This window comes from Mesoplodon mirus (genome assembly GCF_964341445.2).
Source record: "Mesoplodon mirus genome assembly, chromosome: 2".
In the NCBI taxonomy this organism is placed as follows: domain Eukaryota; kingdom Metazoa; phylum Chordata; class Mammalia; order Artiodactyla; family Ziphiidae; genus Mesoplodon; species Mesoplodon mirus.
In genome coordinates, this window is record NC_138977.1 from 46,657,147 (window position 1) to 46,679,437 (window position 22,291).

The 22,291-nt window shown below is 44.7% G+C and overlaps 1 protein-coding gene across 1 annotated transcript; it reads left to right on the top strand.

The window, feature by feature from the left end:
* Positions 1-608: 608 nt before the first annotated feature.
* Positions 609-22,246, top strand: LOC309798637 (serine/threonine-protein phosphatase with EF-hands 2-like; the record flags this gene model as incomplete). The annotated part of the gene is made up of 10 exons (XM_082611144.1): positions 609-705; positions 4,076-4,203; positions 4,355-4,412; positions 5,500-5,675; positions 8,912-9,159; positions 9,612-9,648; positions 9,742-9,891; positions 19,274-19,660; positions 20,670-20,855; positions 21,989-22,246. 10 exons carry the CDS (start codon positions 609-611, stop codon positions 22,244-22,246), a joined length of 1,725 nt encoding a protein of 574 aa, XP_082467270.1.
* Positions 22,247-22,291: the final 45 nt, after the last annotated feature.

The following is a 22,291-nucleotide window of genomic DNA, read 5'->3' on the forward strand; positions in this document are numbered from 1 at the left end:
AATTTATTTTGTCTGCGTTGGATCTTCGTTGCTGCACGCGGGCTTTCTCTAGTTGTGGCCAGCGGGGGCTACTCTTTGTTGTGGTGCGCGGGCTTCTCATTGCAGTGGCTTCTCTTGTTGTGGAGCACGGGTTCTAGGCGCACAGGCTTCAGTAGTTGTGGCACGTGGGCTCAGTAGTTGTGGTGCACAGGCTTAGCTGCTCCGCAGCATGTGGGATCTTCTCGGACCAGGGCTTGAACCCGTTTCCCCTGCATTGGCAGGCGGATTCTTAACTACTGGGCCACCAGGGAATCCCAGAAGACCAATTTAGAAGCTACTAAAGTCATCTAAGCAGGAGATGATTATGCCTTGGTCCAGAGTTGGTGGCAGTAGAGATGGAGAGAAGAGGGTGAATTCCAACAATATTCAGGAGGTGGAATTGATAGGATCCACCTGATTACATGTGTGGGGTTGGGAAAAAGGATGGATCAAGAATGACCTCCAGGTTTCTAGCTAACGAACATGGGCAGATGATAATGCCAATTTCTGACATAAATGGAGAAGGACCAAGCTCGAGTAGAAGGAAGGTGCTGAGTTTATACACAATGGGTTTGAGATGCCCATGCAACATGCAGGTGGATGTGCTGAGTAGGCAGTTGCATATTCAGATCTGGATTTTGGAGATGTTGGTGGAGATACATGCATTTGGAAGGCATCAGAGTACGGGTGATTGTTGAAGCCATGGGGGTCAGTGAAGTAGCCTAGAGTGAGAGTAAAGTCAGGTCGGAGACCAGGGCCTAGGACAGAGCCATGAGGGACTCCAGTACTTATTAAGCATCGGTCAAAGAGGATGAGCCAATGAAAGAGGCCGAGGAGAGGCAGCCAGAGATGAAGGAGGAAACAAGGGAAATAGTGGCAGCACGTTGTTTATATAAGCCTAAGCAACTTTATAAGCTCATGGCTTCCTTTCTAGTTTGGCAATAGGTCCCAGGCTCATCTTGCATATTTTTGGCTCCAGACCAGAAATAGCTATTTCTCCAGAGCTTGGGGTGTTCGCTACCAGGTTGGTCATTATTTTCTACACCTTTTCAGTGACCAGACCCAGAAAATATGTATTATTTTAATGACCAATTTATATTTAGGATCACAATATTTTTACTTAACAACTTTGATAGGATATTATATCTATATCTCCTTTCTCTTTAAAAAAAACTTTTTTCCCTAATGATACTGATGTGGTATTATTTACTTTGTCCTACAGTATATAAAAAAGTTTCTGAAAAGTAATAACAATACTATTATAACGATATGATTACTGAAAACTCTAAGATTTCTTTGTAGGTCTTTTTGTCCTTTGAGTACATCCACTAGGCATATACAACTTACTGAATTGTCAAGTCATTTGAACGAACTCCTTTCTGTGTGGTTATGCCACTAAATTGTACAAGATTAGATTCACTTGTTTGACTTTTGCTTTTTAGAGATTGATATTTTTTTAAATTTTGATTTAAATATGCTTTATAATTTTATAAAACATTTATACAATTCCCATTCCAATTATCTGGTGCTGTGTAACAAATGACCCCAAAACTGAGTGGCTTAAGACAATCGTTTTATTCTGCTCATGATTTTGTGGGTCAGGAATTTGCAAAGGGCCCAGCTAGATGGCTTGTCTATGATCCTCAGGGCAGCTGGGGCTGGAGGTTCTGCTTCCAGGACGGCTCTTCACCTTGACCTCTGTCTCCCTACGTGGTTGCCTTGTCCTTAATGTGGAATTTTAACAGCCAGGTGTATTTGTAACTTTTGCCATGGGATTTAGTCTGCACAAGGCTGAGGAAGAGGAGCCCAAGCGTGTAGTATTGCCCTGATGGGAAGGGAGGATGGGGTCGAGGTCCTTAAACTATGCTACAACCTCACAGCACCCACCTCAATGGAACCCAGGCCCTAGACAGAGGATTGGGAGGGAGAATAAAAGGGAGAAACAGAGGCACTGCCTGGTCTGCCTACCCTGAGCAGCCGACGAGGTACTGAGGATAGTATGTCTCGTTGGCAGCACTTGCCTTAAAATGCTTGAGGCAAGGTGTTAGCAAACAACATTTTCATGGAAACTTGATGGTCAGGATATTCCTCAGTGATGCCTACCCTTCAGCACAAGTCAGGATCATTCATGGAGCTTGTTAAACCTACAGATTCCTGGGTTCCCTGTAGAGATTCTGATGCTGTAGGTCTAGGGTGAGGTGCAGATGTCTGTGTGTTTCCCTTGACTTGTTACTTTAGCTAAGTACCGCTTACTCTGGGCCTTTCATTCACTGCTCTGAATGGGGATTTGCAGAATTCAATCCTCATCACTTATTATTTCATGAGTGCCTTTGGGACATACTTAGTGTATGACATTTTTTCCTCACAGAAAACCAAATTCAGCTTTGCTTAAATTCCTCTCAAGTTCTCTTTTCCCATTCACTGTTGTATCTCATCTCCTCTTAGGGACATCAGTAGGAATTCCATTAGCTCTCTAATGCAAGCTAGGTGTATTAAATCAATCTGTCTACTGTTCACAAGGTTGACCTGAGTGAACCTGCTGGGTTTCCTTTGCAATCCAGCTTTATCCACAAAGGCTCCATTCATCCCTGGTGGCACATTCAGGCCCAGGAGCTTAAGGAGAATCTAGTTACTCATGTGGACAGCTGTCCTCTTCTCTGGCAGCAGTACTTGACTGCAGGTTCTAGAGCTCATAGGAAGAATTCAACCTACTCATGCCATCCTGCAGTACACGGTCACCCAGCACAGGTCCTGGCAAAAGGAGAAGCAAAGGCTGCCCTTCGGATTGGAGTCAGCACAGTCCTGGGTGTATTGTGATGGGGACACAAAGCCACAGGGAGAGAAGGAATTTGGGGATATCAAGCACCGACCACCACCTGACATGATAGTACATAGTAATTTTGTGCGTGTGTTTCTTCTCCCCAGTTATCATCTAGTTCATCTCTTTTTCCAGATGAGGACACTGAGGCCCAGAAAGTTGACTTGCCTGAGGCCACATCGCTGGTTAGGGCAGTTCCAGGCCCAGAACCAGACTCCTGACATCCTGTCTATTGTTGCAGTATCAAAATGTCCTCCCCACCCTCTGACCGCTGCATCATCCCATCCTTTTTTTTTTTTTTTTTTTGGCGGTACACCGGCCTCTCACTGTTGTGGCCTCTCCCATTGTGGAGCACAGGCTCTGGATGCGCAGGCCCAGCGGTCATGGCTCACGGGCCCAGCCGCTCCGCGGCATGTGGGATCTTCCCGGACCGGGGCACAAACCCGTGTCCCCTGCATCGGCAGGCAGACTCCCAACCACTGCACCACCAGGGAAGCCCCCTAACACAATTTTTAAAGGTTACTTTCCATTTACAGTTATTATAAACTATTGCCTATATTTCCCATGTTGTACACTATATCCTTGTAGCTTACTTTATACATAATAGTTTGTACCTGTTACTCCCCTTCCTCTATATTGCCCCTCCCCCTTCCCTTTCCCCACTTGGTAACCACTAGTTTGCTCTATCTGTGAGTCTGCTTCTTTTTTGTTATATTCACTAGTTTGTTGTACTGATATTTTTTAGATTCCACATATAAGTGATATCATACAGTATCTGCCTTTCTCTGACTTACTTCACTGAGCATAATGCCCTCAAGTCCATCCGTGTTCCTGCGCGTGGCAAAATTTCATTCTTTTTTTATGGCTAAATGGTATCTGCATCATCCTACTCTTCAAGGATGCTGCAACCTTGCAACCTCCCCAGTTTACATCTCTTTCTCAGAATCCAACCTTTGCATCTCTACACATATAAATGTTTTCATCAAAAAGTGGGAATTCCAATAGTCCTCCAGTGATTTTAGTATAAGTAATAGGTAAGAATGGAGGAGGGATGGGGGCGGGAATGGGGAAAAGAGCACCCTGGCCAGCAGTGAGGCAAATCCTTCCTACTGGTGGCAAAATATAATGCTTTCCCTACCATCTTGTCCCCATGTTACAGTGGGAGAGGCACCCCCCCACCTCCCCCCGCAGGCCCAGGGAGTCCCACCTCACAGGCTTGCTTCTCCATCTGTGTCACAGCCTTCAAGGCAGCGGCCCTGATCCAGAGATGGTACCGGCGCTACATGGCCCGCCTGGAGATGAGGCGGCACTGCACCTGGAGCATCTTCCAGTCTATAGAGTATGCTGGGCAGCAAGACCAGGTCAAGGTGCGAAGGGATGTGGGATGGGGCCACCTCCAGCTCTGCCTTCCAGGCCCCACACAGCAAGGCCCAGGTGCCTAGAAGGTGCAGCTGATCTGGACCACTCCTGGGTTCTCTTTCTATCTCTAAAGCCACGTCTTCTTGGGTTTTTCTGCAGCTCCACAATTTCTTCAGCTACCTTGTGGATCACTTCACCCCCAGCAGTCACAACGAGAGTGAGTATGAACGGCCACATGGCCGGTCCTCCTGTCTCGGGGTCAAAGACATCGGGGTGAGGTGTGGGATGCACAGGGAAGGGAAATGTGAATCTGGTGACAGCCAGGGGATGAGCGAGGAGGCTAACAAATAAATGGTTCTCCTAGAAGCACACCTGGAGACAAAAGTTTGGGTGCAGGAGTTTATTTGGTAAATACAGGAAACACTGGGAGGTGGGGAGGGAGTGGGGAAGGGATTCAGGAAAGGGGAGGCAGGCAAAAAAGGGTGGGTTACTAAACCTGCAGTGTACCTGGGAAATAGTGCAAAACGCAGCCTGGGAAGTATCCTGCCTGAAGGCAGAGGGAACTGGAGTCTCAATGCCCGACAGTCATTGGTAGAAGGCTGCTGGGAGGGGCGGATGGGAAGGGTTGTTCACGCAGGTCTGGCCTGCCATGCAGGGCTCTCTGCAGATCCAGGGACAAAGCCCTCAGGCAGAGATGCAGGGGCAGCATCTGGAAATGAATTGCCTAAAAGTCTGAGGCATCTGCCACACTCACTAAGTACACCAGAAATGCCCGTGAACTTTTTTTCCACTGCAGTTTTCGCTTTCCTCCTGCTTACCAACCTAGGCCTGTAAATTTCTGTACTTTCTAAGGCAATCTTTTAAAATAAAAGTAGAATGGAGGGCTTCTCTGGTGGCGCAGTGGTTGAGAGTCCGCCTGTCGATGCAGGAGACACGGGTTCGTGTCCCAGTCCGGGAAGATCCCACATGCTGCAGAGCGGCTGGGCCTGTGAGCCATGGCCGCTGAGCCTGCGCGTCCGGAGCCTGTGCTCCGCAATGGGAGAGACCACAGCAGTGAGAGGCCCGCGTACTGCTAAAAAAAAAAAAAAAAAAAAAAAGTAGAATGGAATTGACATAATAACGTAACCTTTCTCCCGCCCATCTTAATTTGTCATCACTTTGCCCTTTATTTTCTCCCCTCCTGTGTTGGAGCTGAAGCCAGACTGGCCAGGACCCACTTCAAGTATGGTCCAGGGAATGAATTCTATATTGCCCGTGCCTGCAGGTCTGATCATAAGCCGGCCCACCCTTTCTGTCCTGACTAGGGGACTTCCTGAACCGCATGTTCACTGAAGAGAGATCCCCCCAGGACTCCGAGATGGAGAATTGCAGGGACTATGAATCCATCGAGGTACCGGACAGTTACACGGGGCCACGCCTCTCCTTCCCGCTCCTTCCCGACCATGCAACTGCTCTGGTGGAAGCTTTCAGAGTGAAGCAAGTAAGTTCCCCCCGGGGGACCTGGGTCACCACCAATTCCATGGAATGTGTAGAAGTAGAGCAGACACAATGCAGAAGGAATGGCCCTGGATTCAGGGTGTTTGTGTCAGGGATCCGTCAGAGAGGTCCACTTGCTCTTTTCTTAGCCAGGACCTTGTGATTGATCAGCTAGTTTTTATGTATTGAAAATCCCTCTTCCCCATCATGTAATCTCTGTGTTCATTCATCCCACAGATGATTAATGAGTGCTGCTATGTGCAGCTACTCTTCTAGGCACTGAACAGTGAACAAGACAGACACAAATCTCTGCCCTCATGGGGCTGAGATTTTAGTGAGGAGACAGATAATAAATAATAAATAACAAATGAGTAATATTTATATATTAATATATTAGGTGACAGAGCTATGTCAAAGCATAAACTAAGTTCTAGGTGGGAGAGATGGCAGTTTTACAGAGTGGTCTGGGAAGGTGTCACTGAAAAGGTGATTTCTGAGCAAAGGTCAAAGGTGGTGAGAGAGGGTGCTTTGTGGACGTCTGGGGAATGCGTTCTAGACAGAGGGAACAAATGGAAAGGCCCTGAGGCAGGACCTTGCCTGGACTGCTCAGGGACAACAGGAAGGCCATTGTGGCTGGAGAGGAAGGAACCAGGAAACAACTATTAGAAGGTGGAGACAGAGAGGTGAGTAGTAGGGTGGACTTTCATTCTGAAAGAGATGAGGAGACAATGAGCGCAGAAATGATATAATCCAGCTTTCCCTTTAATATAATCATTCTGTTTGCCGAATAGAGTATTGGGAGCAAGGGCTGAAGCAGGGAGGCCAGTCAAGAGACTACTGCAATAGTCTAGGCGAAAGATGATCGTGGCTTGAAACCCTGGTGGTAGAGGTGGAACTGGTGAGAAGTGGTCAGATTCTGGCTCTTATAACAGATTCCAATCCTTCCCCTTTTTCATATGAAGATAATTCATTGCAGGAGGAGCTGGGGTGATTTTCCCAGTAATGTCAGGATCACCGATACCATTGATATACACGCACTTATTCATACTTTGCTGAGACAATCATGTGTTTCTCCCAAGCTCAAGGCAAGCAGGGGTTACATAGAGTAGGTAGGAAAGAGGACATCAGTTCAGTATTTGGGGGATGATGCAAAGCACAAACAAGGGTACAAGATGGGTGAGAAAGAAAGGATCTGTGCATAGGGTCCCAGGAGCAGTTTACTGGGGTCACTTTTGTGGTCTTGGGGTCATTAAGCAGTAAAGGTGAGGCCCATCTTCCCTCACAAGTATTTTGTTTTGTCCCATCCCTCCTCTTCCTCCTAGTAGAGGCTCCATGCTCGCTATGTCTTGAATCTTTTGTATGAAGCCAGGAAACATCTGGTACAACTGCCAAACATCAACCGGGTCTCCACTTGTTACAGTGAGGAAATCACAGTATGTGGTAAGAGCCAGTCAGAAATGGCTTTTCACGAACCAGAAAACTCTGCCTGTGATCAGGGAGGGGCAGGAGGGCTGGAGGGGACCCGATGGCCACTTGGGCAGGCTGGGTTCACGCCTTCACACTGATTACATTTACATATTTACTCCACAGTTATTTAAGGTAGGGGTGGTGCCGTAAAGGAGAACTGTGGGGTGAGAGGGCCCGGCCTCTGCTTTGTTTTTCCCAGAGATCCAGATTTGGCCCCAAATTCATCCTCTCCATTCAGAACAAAATCCTAGCAAATAACCAGACCTTCCCTCGTTAGAAGACAGTTTACTTACTTACTGTACTTGAAAAGGCCTAAATGCCTATCAAATTATTCCTTCCATCCACATTTATTCTTCTTCCAGAGAGAAATCCTATTGATGACAATCTTCTCCATCTTCTTATGTTTTCAGTGATGTTTTAATAACCATTATAGACTGATGCCCCACACTTGAACTTAGGGGAGACGGTGATACTTCAGGGATTGTAAACTGGCAGCCTGCAATACGTCTTGTCTGCCTCAAAGTGTTCTTAAATTTCTAACATTAGTTTCCAACATTTGAAAATAGGAGGATTTCATATTAAAATCCAGATTTCCAACTTCTTAAAATCTTGTAACACTGACCCGTGAGTAGCAGCTTCTTGCTTTAGGTGGGGCAAAAATCTCTCTAGTTCTCATCCAGGTTTTCAACCCTGCACTATTCTGTCCCATTTTTGCTTCAGTAAAAATGTAAGTCATTTACTGTTCATGATAATCGCACAGGAGAAATATCATGCTTTCTGCTTTCAATGTTAACTATCCCTGCAACAAGGGAAGTTAATATTTATCCCTATCTTATATATGGAAAAATGAGTAAGCATAAGTTTCTTTGTCAGGTGTTCCTGGGTATTTTCCTTTTATTTAAATTGAGATATAAATGACATCATACTGTATTAGTTGTAGGTATACAATGGGTATTTTCCTTTTTATAATAAAAAATTAGAAACAATGGTGAAGACCAATCAAAACTGATGTTTTTCTGTCTTTGTTAGGAGATTTACACGGCCAGTTGGATGACTTAATATTTATATTTTATAAGGTATGAATGCTCAAATTATGGTCCTGTCTTGCTCTGAGGTTTAATTTAGAAGTTCAGATAGTCTCCATTAAAGAAATGCTTAAGTTATTACTTGGATTTTAAAATATTTTAGAATAATATTTGCTACTGTGTAGCAAATGTGTAATGTAAAAGTCATCACTGCATTATATTCTAGTGTATTTTTGTAAACTGTTTAAAAAATACAAAATCTAAGGTAAATAAAGAGAAAGAATCATTATTTGGAAAAAAGAAAATCAATTACTAAATAGAGAAATTGTTTACTATCAAAGCAACCAAAAGCTATTTTCATATCTATTTTTAGTTGTCAAATACAGAGCATATAACAAGCTATATAAATATTCTATTAATGCAATTAACACAAAGCAGTTTCTGATGTATTGTCTTGTTAAATCCTGAGAAATCTACGGCAGCTATTGTTATTATTGCTAGTTAAGGACAGAGTGGCCAGAACTTAAAACGGGGCTTGGAATTACAAGTTCTTTGTACAGACCACCTGGCAACAGTGTGGCTTTGGATAACGCATTTATTTCGATGAGCATGTCATAACCTCAGCCTGGCTAGAAAGGAAATATGTGACTAATACAAAATATTTCCAATATTCCCATCTTTTACTGACATTTCACGTTTGGAAGAGAGGCAGACAGCACAGAATTGGCTTTCAGGCCTGATATGACTGTCAAATGCACACTGGCTTGACCCAGTTTCCTATTCCCTTCCTTCCACTGCCTCTTCTTGGACTTCTCTCCTTATTGGGAAGAACGGCCTCCCGTCACCAGAGCGGGCCTATGTGTTCAACGGCGACTTTGTGGATCGAGGGAAGGATTCAGTAGAGATCCTGATGGTTCTTTTTGCCTTCATGTTGGTTTACCCAAAAGAGTTCCATCTCAACCGAGGAAACCATGAGGACCATATGGTGAACTTACGGTACAAATCAAAACATGATTGGGGATTTGATCTTTACTTGTGATTGTAAAGTTATTTTGCCAGAGCTTCTTATTTGTTAAAGTAGTCTTCCAGTTTTATAAAGTGGAATACACAATATATTACCATTTTAAAAGATTTTTTTTAATTTATACAATATCCTACTGTTCTAATAAAACCATTACATTTGTTTTCACATAGCCATACACTTTATCATGTAAACAATAAGGGTTCACTATAAAAAAGTAGAAAATATAGATAAACAAAAGAAAATTAAAATATCCCACATCTCTACCCACAGATAATGGTATGATTTTAAACATTTTGGCAATTATTTCTCAGTGTCTTTCCCATATATTTAAGTAGATGCATCTAGAGATGCATTTTTATAAAAATGCAAGCATGCTATAACTAATATCACTAAATCTAAAATCTGTTTCTGCTTCTAACTCTAGATATGGTTTCACAAAGGAAGTGATGCATAAATATAAGGTACACTGCCTTTAAAAGCAAAAGCTTCTCTTAGTTCAGATAAGTTGAGTAAATTATTTGAAACTTAATATCATATTAATGTCATTTTTTTAGACACATGGCAAGAAAATACTAAAACTACTGCAAGATGTGTTCTGTTGGCTTCCGCTGGCCACTCTGGTTGATGAGAAAGTCCTGATTCTTCATGGTGGAGTGTCAGACATGACTGACTTGGAGTTCTTGGCTAAACTAGACAGGCACAAGGTACTGACTGAGCGCTAAAATAATGCAGATTTCACTATAATGCCAGGTGTCACTGCCAACATAAAACAAATGTCATCTTGACTCCACGCTGACTCCAGTTGACTAATAAATCCATTAAATCTTTGAACGGAGGATTGGGAATCCACGGCTGGTGCAAGCGTGCTGTGATCAGTTAATGTTTGCCGTGGACATGATAGCAGGGAGTGGCAGCTAGTGCCATCTGTTTGCCATTCCTGATCTGGGTAATTCTAATCACTACCCCTCAATCACTGCCACCTGATGTGCCTCCATTTCCTAAATAATTCACATCATCTTCAGTTAAACTCAAAGGTATATTGAGGGCCTACTACATGCAAGGAGGATGCTATTGGCAGGTACAAAGATGAAGATCAATTGCAGTTAAACTCAGCAACGATGTTTTAATTGCTTACTCTATGCAAGGAAAGTGCTAGCAGAAATACAAAACTAACCAGAGATGGTACTTGCCTTAAAGGAACTTACAATAACCAGCAGGGGGAGAGTAAGAATGAAAGACAGAGTACATTATACCGCAATATGAATAGGTCTCGATTTTCTGTTTCATTTTGGAAGTGGAAAACTAGAAAGCAAAGATTCTAGGGAGTTCCCTAGTGGTCTAGTGGTTAGGATTTGGTGTTTTCACTGCTATGGCCTGGGTTCAATCCCTGGTCTGGGAACTGAGATCCCACCACAAGCTGCACAGTGTGGCCGGAAAAAAAAAAAAAAAAAAAGCAAAGATTCTGTTTCCTTTTAATCATAGACTCTTACACTTGAATGGTATCTTCCTATAGCCTCTCTCCTCCACTGCCCATCCACACAGGAATCTCAGCTATGACATCCTTGACAACAGTAGCCTGAGCAGTTCCAAAGACAAAGAAGTCATTACACACAAGCCAGTCTACTTTGGGCAACTCTAATTGGTATAAAAGTCTATTTTATGAGACATAAATGAAAGAGTGTTTCATTTATGAAACCTGGGTTTGAATCTGGGAACATGCACTTCTTGGCTGGTATGGCACCTTTGTTTACTAGATTGTCCAGGGACCAAGGATTCTTAGGTCTTGTTCCCTGCCATCCTTAGCGTGTCATCCCTGCGCCCTCATCTGCACAGCTTGCCACCACATCTGTGTCCCAGGCAATACAATAGAAGAATGAAGGGAAGAAGAATATCCTACCTTTTAAAGACATAATGAAGACGTTGCATACATCTCTTCTGCTCTCATCCCATTGGTCAGAATGTAGTGTCAATACATTCCTGTAGGCAGGATGTGGTGGCTCCATTGATCTCTGTGGGACCAGCTTAACTTGAGTGTGATGGATCCCTGGCTTAATCCCTTCAACTTCACCAGGGAATGGGTCATGAGTAGCACCTCATAAGGTCCAATCCAGCAAGGATGGAGATGGCCTCCTGGATGTTTATTCTTCCAAGATTTCAGTAGGACCCAGTCTCCAGGACAAAAGTGGCACAGGTGAACATCTGCGGGAAACATTAACCTGCCAGAAGCAAACTTATATAGAGCAGTTAGAGTAGCTGCCAATGATTCTACACACCTGACATTATCTACGTTCCTTAATTTGAATTCCTTCTGGATCTCAAACCATTTCTGGAACAATGGCAGGGTCTCTCATGCAACATTTCATAGTTGGCTCAACTGGAGCCTGCTTGTAAGGTCTACCTTCACTCAAAGCAGGGCAACTGATGAGGCTTTATCCCAGGTTAAATTAATATGACAAATTTTAGTTATATGATTCCTCTTTTCCTCATCACAAAAGAGTATGATTCCTCTTTTCTGGTTTGCAAGTAGATTGGGGTCGCCAAGAAGCATGTACTTTCCAACAAATGTTTAAGACTCTAGATACTCTTTGAGTTATTCTTGCTATAAAGGCCCCTCCATTGTCACTCTGAATGAACACAGGTAACCCAAACCTAGGAATTATTTCTTTTAGGAGAGCTTTAACAGCCTCAGGCTTTTTCAGACCAGCAAGGAAATGCTTCTACCCAACCAGTGAAAGTGTCCACAAATACTAATAAGCACCTAAGGTTTCCAGTGGCTCTTGGCATCACAGTGAAAATCTTCTCCCAGTCCAGTACCTGGAGTCTGAACTCCTTTGATTAATGGCAGGGGCCCGGTTTTAGGATTATTTTTAGCACATACCATGCATTTCTGTATCACCTTTTGAATTGTCCTTTACATGTTTGGTCCTGTAAGGAATTTCTGAATCCACTAGAGGGTGGCATCTCTCCCACAGTGGGTACTCTGGTGTATATAACGTATTACATCTTCCGTAAGGCATTCAGGTACAAGGATCTTGCTATGTCTGTTATAAACCCACCCTTCCTAGAGTCAGCATCCTGAGAATGGCCAGGACTCCAATCAGATCCCCATTCATTGGCCTTAAGTCGTCAGGAAAATACTTTGGATAGCATCTTGTCAGATCCGCATCAGGGGATCAGGGCCAACATTGGGGATATAGGTGTTTTAGTCCTGGCTGCTAGATTTGCTGCTTGATCTGCTAGATTATTCCCTTGAGCAGTCAGACAATCTGATTTCTGATGTACTGGACAGTGGACATTCATTCTTTTGGCTCCATGACAGCTTCTAATAAGGTTAAAATTCTTTGGCAGGTTTAATTTCCTTCTTCCTGCAGTTAACATCCTCTCTCTCTCCAAATGGCCCCAGCATGGACCACCAAGAAAGTTTATTTTAGAATCAGTGAAAATAGTTACTCTCTTATCTTTACCTGTATGGGGGGCTCTCATCAGGGCTATATGTTCCACCTTTTGTGAGGAGGTACGTGGGGGAAGGGCTTCTGCTTCCAGTATCTTTGGGATGACTTACCACTGCACACCCAGCCTTGCATTGTTCCTGGTCCATAAAGCTGCTTCCATCTGTGAGCATCTCAAGGACTGGGTCCTCCAGTGGTTGGTCCATCAGGTCTAGATGGCTGGAATAGCCCTGTGCAATTATCTGAATACAATCATGCATAGGCTCTTCAATATTACTTGGGAACAAAGTGGCAGGATTCAAGGTGGAGACTGCTTTCAGAGTAACATTAGGATTATCCCATAATATAGCCTGATATTTTCCTCATCTTCCTGAAGTTAACCAATATCTTCCCTTCTGTTCTAGGAAGAAAAATGCACAGTGAAGGGTATGCACTGTGGTAGGTTGTTTTAGTGTAAATTTCTCTGCTTCTAGTAAAAGATCACAGGTAGCTGCTATAGCCCAAAGACAAACTGGCCATCCCTTAGTAACTGTATCTAACTGCTTTGAGAAATATGCAACAGGCCTCCTTATGCTGCCCAGTTTCCGAGTCAGGATTCCAAGGTTGATTCCTTGTCTCTCATGAACAAATAAGCCAAAGGGCTTTCTGATGTTATCTGGAAGACCTAAAGCCGGGGCAGTCAGCAGTTTTTCTTTGATAACCTGGAATGCCTTATGGCATTTCCCTAGTCCAGTCTTGAGATTCACTGTCTCCTCCTTTAAGAGCTTCCTAAAGGGGTTTTGCAATGAGTCCAAAGTTGGGGATCCAAATGAGGCAGAACCCAGCCATTCCTAGGAATCCCTGCAGTTGTCTCTCGGCAGTGGGAACGGCAACCCTGACTAGAGCTTCCTCTGTCAGGGGGCAAGTCTCTCTGCACTTGTGAGAGTTCAAAACCCAAGTATTTGACAGAGGGCAGAAAATGTGTGCCTTTTTCTTGGACACGTTATAGCCTCATTCAACCAAAAATTCAAAGCCAAAACCGTATTCTGTTCTGAGGTGTCCTTTGTCTTACTAGCAATCAGAATATCATCCACATACTGCATCAAGGCTCCCTCAGTTAGTTGAGGGTCCCTCAGATCTTTTGCCAGGATTTCTCCAAATATTGTGGGGGAAATTTTTTTTTTTTTTTTTTTTTTTTTGGCCATGCTGCGCATCATGCAGGATCTTAGTTCCCCGACCAGGGATCAAACCCACACCCCCTGCAGTGGAAGCGTGGAGTCTTAACCTCTGGACTGCCAGGGAAGTCCCTTGTGGGGGAATTTTTAAAGCCCTGAGGAAGTACTATCCAATGGTACTGTTAACTTTTGTATCTAGATTTTACTATTCAAAAGCTAACGACTCTTGGGACTCAAAACTCATGGGTATACAAAAAAAAAAAAAGAGAGAATCCTTCAACTCTAATGCAGTAAACCAACAAAAATCTCCGGACAAAGTAGTGAGCAGAATATATGGGTTAGGGACTACTGGATGAATATCTTCTACGATTTGATTAATTGCTCTTAAGTTGTGCACAAACTGATATTCATCTGTGCCTGGCTTCTGGACCAATAAAATTGGAGTATTATAAGGTGACGGCACAGGCGTATTAAATCATGTTCAAGGAAGGCCAGTAACAGGGGTTGAATTCCACACTTTGCCTGCTCCTTTAACGATTACTGCTTTAAGTTTGGAATTTTTGCCCCAGAGTGAAGTCTAACCTGTCTAGCCTTAGCCATCTTTGCTCTCCCTGGCCTCCCATCTGCCCAGACCTCCAGACTCACTTCCTGCAGTATCTCATCCAGAATCGTTGCTAGCTGTCCTCTTTAAGGTCAGAGCAATAAAGCCTGCAGTGCGCAAGCCTGTTCTGGTGATACTTTAATACCCATTCGTCCAGGTGCAAAGGTAACCTTGGCAGTAAATGTAGTTAGTAAATCTCATCCCAGAAGGGGAATGGGGTATTCAGGCATATATAGAAAGCTATACTTCAGATGGGTTTTCCCCATCTGGCAGTCTAGCAGCAGGAGAAAAGACTTTTTCAAGATTTCTCCAGACACCCCAGTTACTAAAACACAGTCTCAGAAGAAAGTTTAGAAAGCTGGGTATTTAAAAACCAAGTGAGTGGCCCCAAATTGGTCAGAAAATCTGAAAGTTGATTTCCCACCCTCATCATCACTGGGTTCTCTGTAGGAGAGATATTGATGGACTTTGACAGGATTTAAAGGAAACCCTGGGCCCCATCATTCTTGGTCACTCATTCTCAGTTTGGGCATCTGGTGTGCCACTTGTTGTTTACCTGCTTCAAGAGTCTTATTTAGGATGGAACACTCTTCTCCAGTGTCACTGGAGGGGTCCCACTAAGGGGTGCTCCATTCGAGTGGAAGCTTGGGGCTGCCTAACTTTTGCTGAGTCGCTTGTGTGGGTCCTTGAGTTGATCCAGCTCTTTCCTGTGTTAAGGCAGCCGCCAGCAGAATGGCCTGTCGTTTCCTTCTCTGTTGTTCCCTTTTCTCCCGAACCTGGTCTCTGCCATTAAAAAAAGGCAATTTCAACAAGTTGAGACATAGGCATCCCTAAAGCCCCTTCCACCTTTTGCAGCTTCTTCTGTATATTGGGGGTGCTCTGGCCAATAAAAGTTGTTTTGGTACCCCTCTTCGCAATGAAGAATGAAATCTTCATTTCAGTCTGCAAGAATGAAATCTCAGTAACGCTCAAGTTTTGGCCTATCGCCAGCATTCACATTCCAATTAGGATCCACTGTTGGTACAGCTACGCTTGCTGCAGCCCGTACCCGGTTGCCAGGGGTTTCAGTATGAAGCCAATATGCCTCCTCCCTAGCTTTATCCAGCACCATTCTAGTTGTCCAGTTCTTCTGAAATGAGGAAGGTATTTAACACATTTTGAACATCTGCCCAGGTTGGGCTGTGAGTTGCAAAAATCGATGAAAAAAGATTTTCCATTCTCTTTGGGTCATCTCTCTAAAGTTGGCATATTCTTCTGATTAAATACATCTAAAGCTGAAAAGGGGGAGTGGACCCAGATCAGTCCCATTGGCTGCCCGGTCTCAGCATTCACACCCACAACGGGGACTTACCTTAACAGATATTGCCCCACCTGAGCTTGGGTAGCTCCCTGGCCAAACTGAGTACCCTGATCAGTACGCAGTATGAGAGGGGAAGACCGTTCCTATTTTTGGATCTAACGGGGGTGGGGAGGTAGGGGTGGGGACGAACCTGAGTCTGTGACTCAGGCACTGGTAATGAAAGAGCAGCAGCACCATCATATAAGGGTGGGGGAGGAGCAGTCGAAGCGGCGTTTGACTGAATTAATAGCAAGTCACCTTCCTTTTCATTAGAATCAAGCAAAACAGGTTTCTTTGCCTTCCCTTCCTGTTGGACCATAATCTTACAGTAACATATCAATATTCTGATACAATAACATAAAAGACTATACATAAATTATTTCATCTTATTTTTCTTCCCATTTACAAAATCTAGTTGCAAAATTGTAATTCAAGGATCCACTCAGACTGTTTTGCTCCAGGGTCTTAAGGATATTGTGGCCATGCAGTGTTACCAAAAAAACCCCCATAAAAACAAAAAACCTTTTCCATGAATTTATAACTGAAAGTCTCCCAATTTTGGAGAATGCTGCCTAGAGGGCTGCAAGGGGGAACTGAATTAATATTTCCCCTTTTGAAGAGGCTTTGCTTCCAGGTGGTCACAGCAGTGAAATTTTTCCAAGGGTCCTTGCTACAGTCACCAAGAAGTTGAATCCCCAATTGCCAATTCTTAGCAACTTAAGACAATCAGCCATAGGTGGACATGGACAAAACAAGACCAAAACAAAACCAAAAACCAGAGCCCCAGGCCTTTAACCCAGGTATGGAGGTCAGGATTGCCAAACAATCTAAGCACAGGTGCATTTCCTTAACAAGGTTACTCACCCAAAGACATCTTCCAACCCCAAATCCCCAAAACTGTCTCCTTGCTGCAAAACTAAGCACTGAAGGTCAGCAGCACCTCACCAGGGAAACCCAGAGGATGGTCCCTGGAAAAAACAGGCAAGGGAGCTGTTTGGACTCACCCACAGGCTCTCAATACTGCAAGTGGCCAACCAACCACAGCCAAAATGTCCATCTGGACTTACCTCCTGGCTGGTTTGCCATATTTGTTACCAAACTAGGTTCCTTTTGCCCTAGCATAGCAGCCAAAACGCTGAGACACTGAGGTTTACAGCAAAGAGAGGGTTTATTGACAAGGCAGCCAAGTGAGGAGAGGGAGAACAAATCTCAAACCTGCCTCCCTGAAGGCAAGGTGCTCAATGTATTTATAGGAGAAAGCAGCAGGGCATCTGAGGTGTGAGGAGTGTGGGGAAAGGTGATTAGAAAAAGGTGCAGTAATCATGGTTCTGGGCAGGTGTAACCAGGCTACACAGGCCTCTCCACCTTCAAAAGGGCACTAAGAGTACCCTAGTGCATGCCTAGTTGAAGGGTCAGTGGTCCCCTCCAGTCTTAATCAGCTCAGCTCGAACTAGACGCAGCTGATTCCAAGTTCCCGGAAAACAACTCAGGCAAGCATCTTATTTAGGCTGTGTACTGCTTGGAGGACATTCAAGTCTTCTGTAGCAACAATTAAAACAACCTTGATTAGCGAAGGCAGGTTATAGGTGGAATGGATTTAACTAATGATTACCCACAGTTTCAGAAAATTGGAGAAGCAGGGGCTCTGGAGTCAGATACCTGGATTCAGTCCTGGTGCAGTTTTAGTATCTGCGCCTCAGTTTTCTTACCTGTACTATAAGTAAGGATGCTGTCTCATAGGGAGGTGAGGGCTAATCAATGAATTCATGCAAAACTATGAAGATGACATCTCATAGGGGTGTGAGGCCTTATCAGTGAATTCCTATAAAGGGCCAAGGAGAGCACCTATTTGGAAAAGGCTCAATACATATTAAAACTATTATTCCCCTTAAGAATAAAAGTTAGGGGTGCCTCTTTTTTAAATAAATTTAGTTTTTTAATTTATTTATTTTTGGCTGCGTTGGGTCTTCATTGCTATGTGGGAACTTTCTCTAGTTGCAGAGAGTGGGGGCTACTCTTCGTTGTGGTGCACGGTCTTCTCACTGTCGTGACTTCTCTTGTGGAGCATGGGCTCTAGGCACACAGGCTCAGTAGTTGTGGCTCACGGGCTCTGGAGTGCAGGCTCAGTAGTTGTGGCACACGGGCTTAGTTGCTGCACGCCATGTGGGATCTTCCCGGGCGAGGGATTGAACCTGTGTCCCCCGCATTGGCAGGCGGATTCTTAACCACTGTGCCACCAGGGAAGTCCTAGGGATGCCTCTTGAAGCAGATAACATCCTTATAAAGTTACCTGAGGATCGTAATGGCGGGACTGATGGACTGGCCCTCGGCTGTGAGTTGGCAAGAAGACAGTTGAGGAGAGAAGGAGGTGGTTATGAGTCCACTCACATTTTGTGGACTTTCCCTCTCTACGCCCAGGGCTGGAACTGCCTAGGAGGTAATTAGCGCTTGTCCAATGTTAGAGAAGAACCTCTGTTCTGTTCTCTTCCGTCTGGATCCCTCTTCAAACGTCAGTCAGTTACCGCCGAGCCACTCTGAGTGTCCGTCTTTGTTCCCGCCCACAGTCAGTCTACACCAGGACGTGACTTTCTTGTACATCAGCCCTTAGACCTATTTGCAGAAAGTTCTTGCTCCTTGATTACACACTTGCACAGAATTCCCCTTGTGAACCAGACCTTTATCTTGATGTCCTTGTGGAACATTGTGGCCCTTAGTCTTCGTGGTGGCACTCAGGCATGCCAGGAATGGCTGCTCTCTCCCTTTGGCTGGATGTCCCAGCTCTGCTCTGTGGCCTGAGCCCTCTCTTTCTCATGATCAGAATTCTTCCTGCTTGTGTCCTCTACATTGTTGGCTTGGTCCCAGTACCATAATGACTCTGAGACAGTGAGAGGGACCACACTCAGTCCCTTTGGCAAGAAGAGTATCTTCCCGATTAGGTCCAGGCTGAAAAGAGGTCCTCCCTTCCCCTCCCCTGTCCTTCCTCAGCAGACAAGATAGCACTTCCTGTAAACTGCCAGTAAGTGCTGTCTCTCCCACAGTAAGCATCAAGTTTTTCCCATTCCAACATTTCTCAGCCATAGGCTGCATTTCTTCTCCTTTATTTTTGCATCTGTGGAACAACACGAAAGTCAATAAGGGCTCTCCTTCCTGAGAGGTGCCCTTTCCCACCCTTGTCTAAAAATCACTAGGTTCCTAGAAACAATGACCTAGGTTAGCATTTTCCGATTATCTGTGGTGGAGGACGAGGTTTCATAAATTTCTAATTTGTCACAGATCAATACTAAAATACAATAAATGTGAATGACTAGAAAACTGAAATACAAACAAACAATATAAGCCCACTGATCACGTCCTTGAATGACAGCCATATCAAATTGCTATAAAAGCTTCTAAAGGCTTACTCCTAGTTCTCTGCTGACCTTGTCACTGCCGGGACAATCCGTGGAGCCCAATGTAGGGAGCACTGACTTGATGCCAAAGTGCTGCTCAAAAAGGGCCAACCGTTTCATTGAAGCATCTGTTATCTTCTCTGGACATTTTTAGATTGTTTCCACCATGAGGTGCAAAACAAGAAAGGAGCATAAGAAACAGGCGGAGGAGAAGGGAAAAGCCAACCAGACGAGCTCTGCCGGGAGACCCTCCCCGTGGTTTCTCCCCCAAAGCCACTCTCTCCCCACCTCGCCCCTCCTCCCCAGCACCCAGAAGGCCCACAGAGCCGGGCGCTCCTCCAGCGTCCCCTGCAGCGTCCCCCTGGACCCCAAGGAGCTCTCCCATTTGGTGCAGCACTCCATTGACCTGGAGCTGGAGAGGTGTCGGCAGCAAGCGGGCTTCCCAGGGATCAAGGGGAAGGAGGAACCCTTTCCCTTGGCATCCGAAGCAGACTCGGAAGCTGAGGGGCAGCGGGAGCCCACTCAGGAGGAGTGGAGGCAGGTGGGTGTGGCCGGCGCTGCTCTCTGTAGTTTCGCTGCCTTCGGGAAGGAGCAAGGATTTCAGAAAAACCGAACAGATCTCCTCCTTCCATGTAACTTCAGAGTGGGCTTTTTTTCGCCCCTCTTTCTCTCCCTCCCTGGGGTTAGAACACCCCAGAAGGAATTTGGTATTTGCCTAATGACTCATACTTTGGAGTTTTATAAAGGATGGGAAGATGTAGCAGGTGGGCTGTATTGTCTGAGTAAACTTGGTTTAGTGACCTAGCTTCACTGGGCTAAGGTCAGCCACAATTTATTAGATGCTATTTTATGTATATCTGACATCTATCAGTTGGCTGCTGTGGCTCAAGGCCAGAAGGGCTACATCGGCCACTTCTGTCTTCCGTTTTCAGGCAACTAAAGGCTTTTCCAAAATCTTCAGAACTGCATCCCATGGCCACCCCTAGCTGCAAGAGAGAGTGCGAAAACAAGTATTTAGCCAGGCACATTGCCATGCCAAATACCCCAGGAAGAGTTCTGTTCGCTAGGAAGGAGAACGGACATTGAGTAGGCGCGCACAGTGCTTGCTGAAATAGATGACTCTGGCGGTCAAATGGGGGCTAATTCCCCAGGCCAAGACTTTGGCAGGGAGACCTGTAATCCAGGTGGGAGATTCTGCTGCCGGCGATCTTGTGTAGTAATGCTAACGGGACTACCTGAACTCATTGGTGATCAACCATTTTCGACCCACGAAAAATGGCAGCTTCTTATGCCTCATTCAATAAAGAAAAGGAAAGAATTCAGAATTACTTAAGAGGTAAAATTAGCAGAACTTGCTGATGGATTGGATGGAGGGTGGTGAGAAAGAGGAGGAATCGCAGGTGACTCTGAGGCTACAAACCTCCAAGAGAGAGACGGTGAGTCTGGGTTACATTCTCCCTGAGTTATCGATCTGGACCTCAACATCGACTTAGAACTGAAACTTTAAAATGTAAGTCTCTCCTTTTGCAAAATACGCCTTTTCTCTCTAGGTGGTGGATATACTGTGGAGTGACCCCATGGCTCAGGAGGGCTGCAAGGCCAACACCATTCGAGGAGGTGGCTGTTATTTTGGGCCTAACGTGACAGAACGGTTGCTACAGAAATACAATCTGCAATTCCTGATCCGCTCGCACGAGTGCAAACCCGAGGGCTATGAGTTCTGCCACAGCCGCAAGGTGGGCAGGCCTCTGCCATCGTGCAAGAGTGGTCCGGTCCGTGTTGCCCTTCCAGGGCGTGGATGAGCTAAGGCTCTCAGCTCTTCACTATCGGCTGTGCCTTGCAGTTGTTATCCACTTGCTATCCACTTGCCCAAAGTAATTAGGTCCTTTACAGTCATTTATCCTTGACTTTTGTAGCCTCTTTAAAACCCAAAATTTGATTGAGGCCACCACTTACCAATACCCTGAGAGGAAAGTGAGGGGCAGATATGGTCCCATTTCAGGGATGGAAATATGGCCCAGTGTTTTCCCAGCCACATCTCTATTCTGTGACATAGCTTACTGTCACAGGTCTCAAACTACACTATAGGGTAACAGGATCTCTGCACTGAGCCCCAGGCAGGCATTCAGGATTGTTTGTCTCCTCAGGAGCATAATTAACATCCTGTCTAAATCTTTGGGCATCTCCAAATCCTACAATGTTTGCTTAGCCTAATGCCCAGAAATACCAACTCTACAGGAGAATTAAAGGTTTCCATGCTGAGGAAAAACGTTTGACATCAACTAATGTAAGAAATGTTTAACAGGAATGTTAAACAGTTGTATAAGTTTCTTTATTGCAGGACTTCTGAGAGCCTTTAATTTCCTATATTCATTGTAAATCTCCAAGAAGAGATTCAGTGTCTAGCATTTCCCATTGTCTTGACAATGGAAATTTTTTTCACAGAACATCTCAGGAGGCCCAACACTCCAAAGGAAACTCTGCTTTGAGGCTTCACACCACCTTTAATAACTGATCTGCCTGCTAGTTGTAATGGCCATCCCAGTTAATCAGACCTAGCTTGCCTCTGAGTCGAACCAAATGAAGTGTTTTCTATGACCCCTGCTATTTTTGATTGAGATAAAAATGTGAAGAAAACATGTTGTGGACGTCCTATCAGAATTCAAGTTTTTATTACTTGAGTCATAACTCCTGCCCTACTAGCATTAATGATAAAAAAAAAAAAAAAACCAAAACGAAACAAAAAAAACATAGATGAGATCAAGAAGGAACAGCCACCCCTGAAATTGGGTTGGGCCCTGTAGGGTTGAGGGTGAAGAGTTCTTCAGTGAACCTGAATGCCCGTCTCTTTCCTGTTTTTCTCATTTAGGTGTTAACCATCTTTTCTGCCTCCAACTACTACGAAGTTGGCAGTAACAGAGGAGCCTATGTCAAACTAGGGCCAGCCTTGACCCCGCACATTGTGCAGTTTCAAGCTAACAAGGCAACCCACACGCTTACCATGAGGCAAAGGCAAGGCTTTTCAATGAATGATTTCCAAAAAGACAGAATTATAGTGTTTGTGGAAACTTTGAAGTGGAAATGTCATTACATTTATCCAAATTCTAAGTCAGAGTTTAAAATTTAGCCGTGTCAGCAGTAGGACCTAGAATAGACATTACAACAAGGCCTC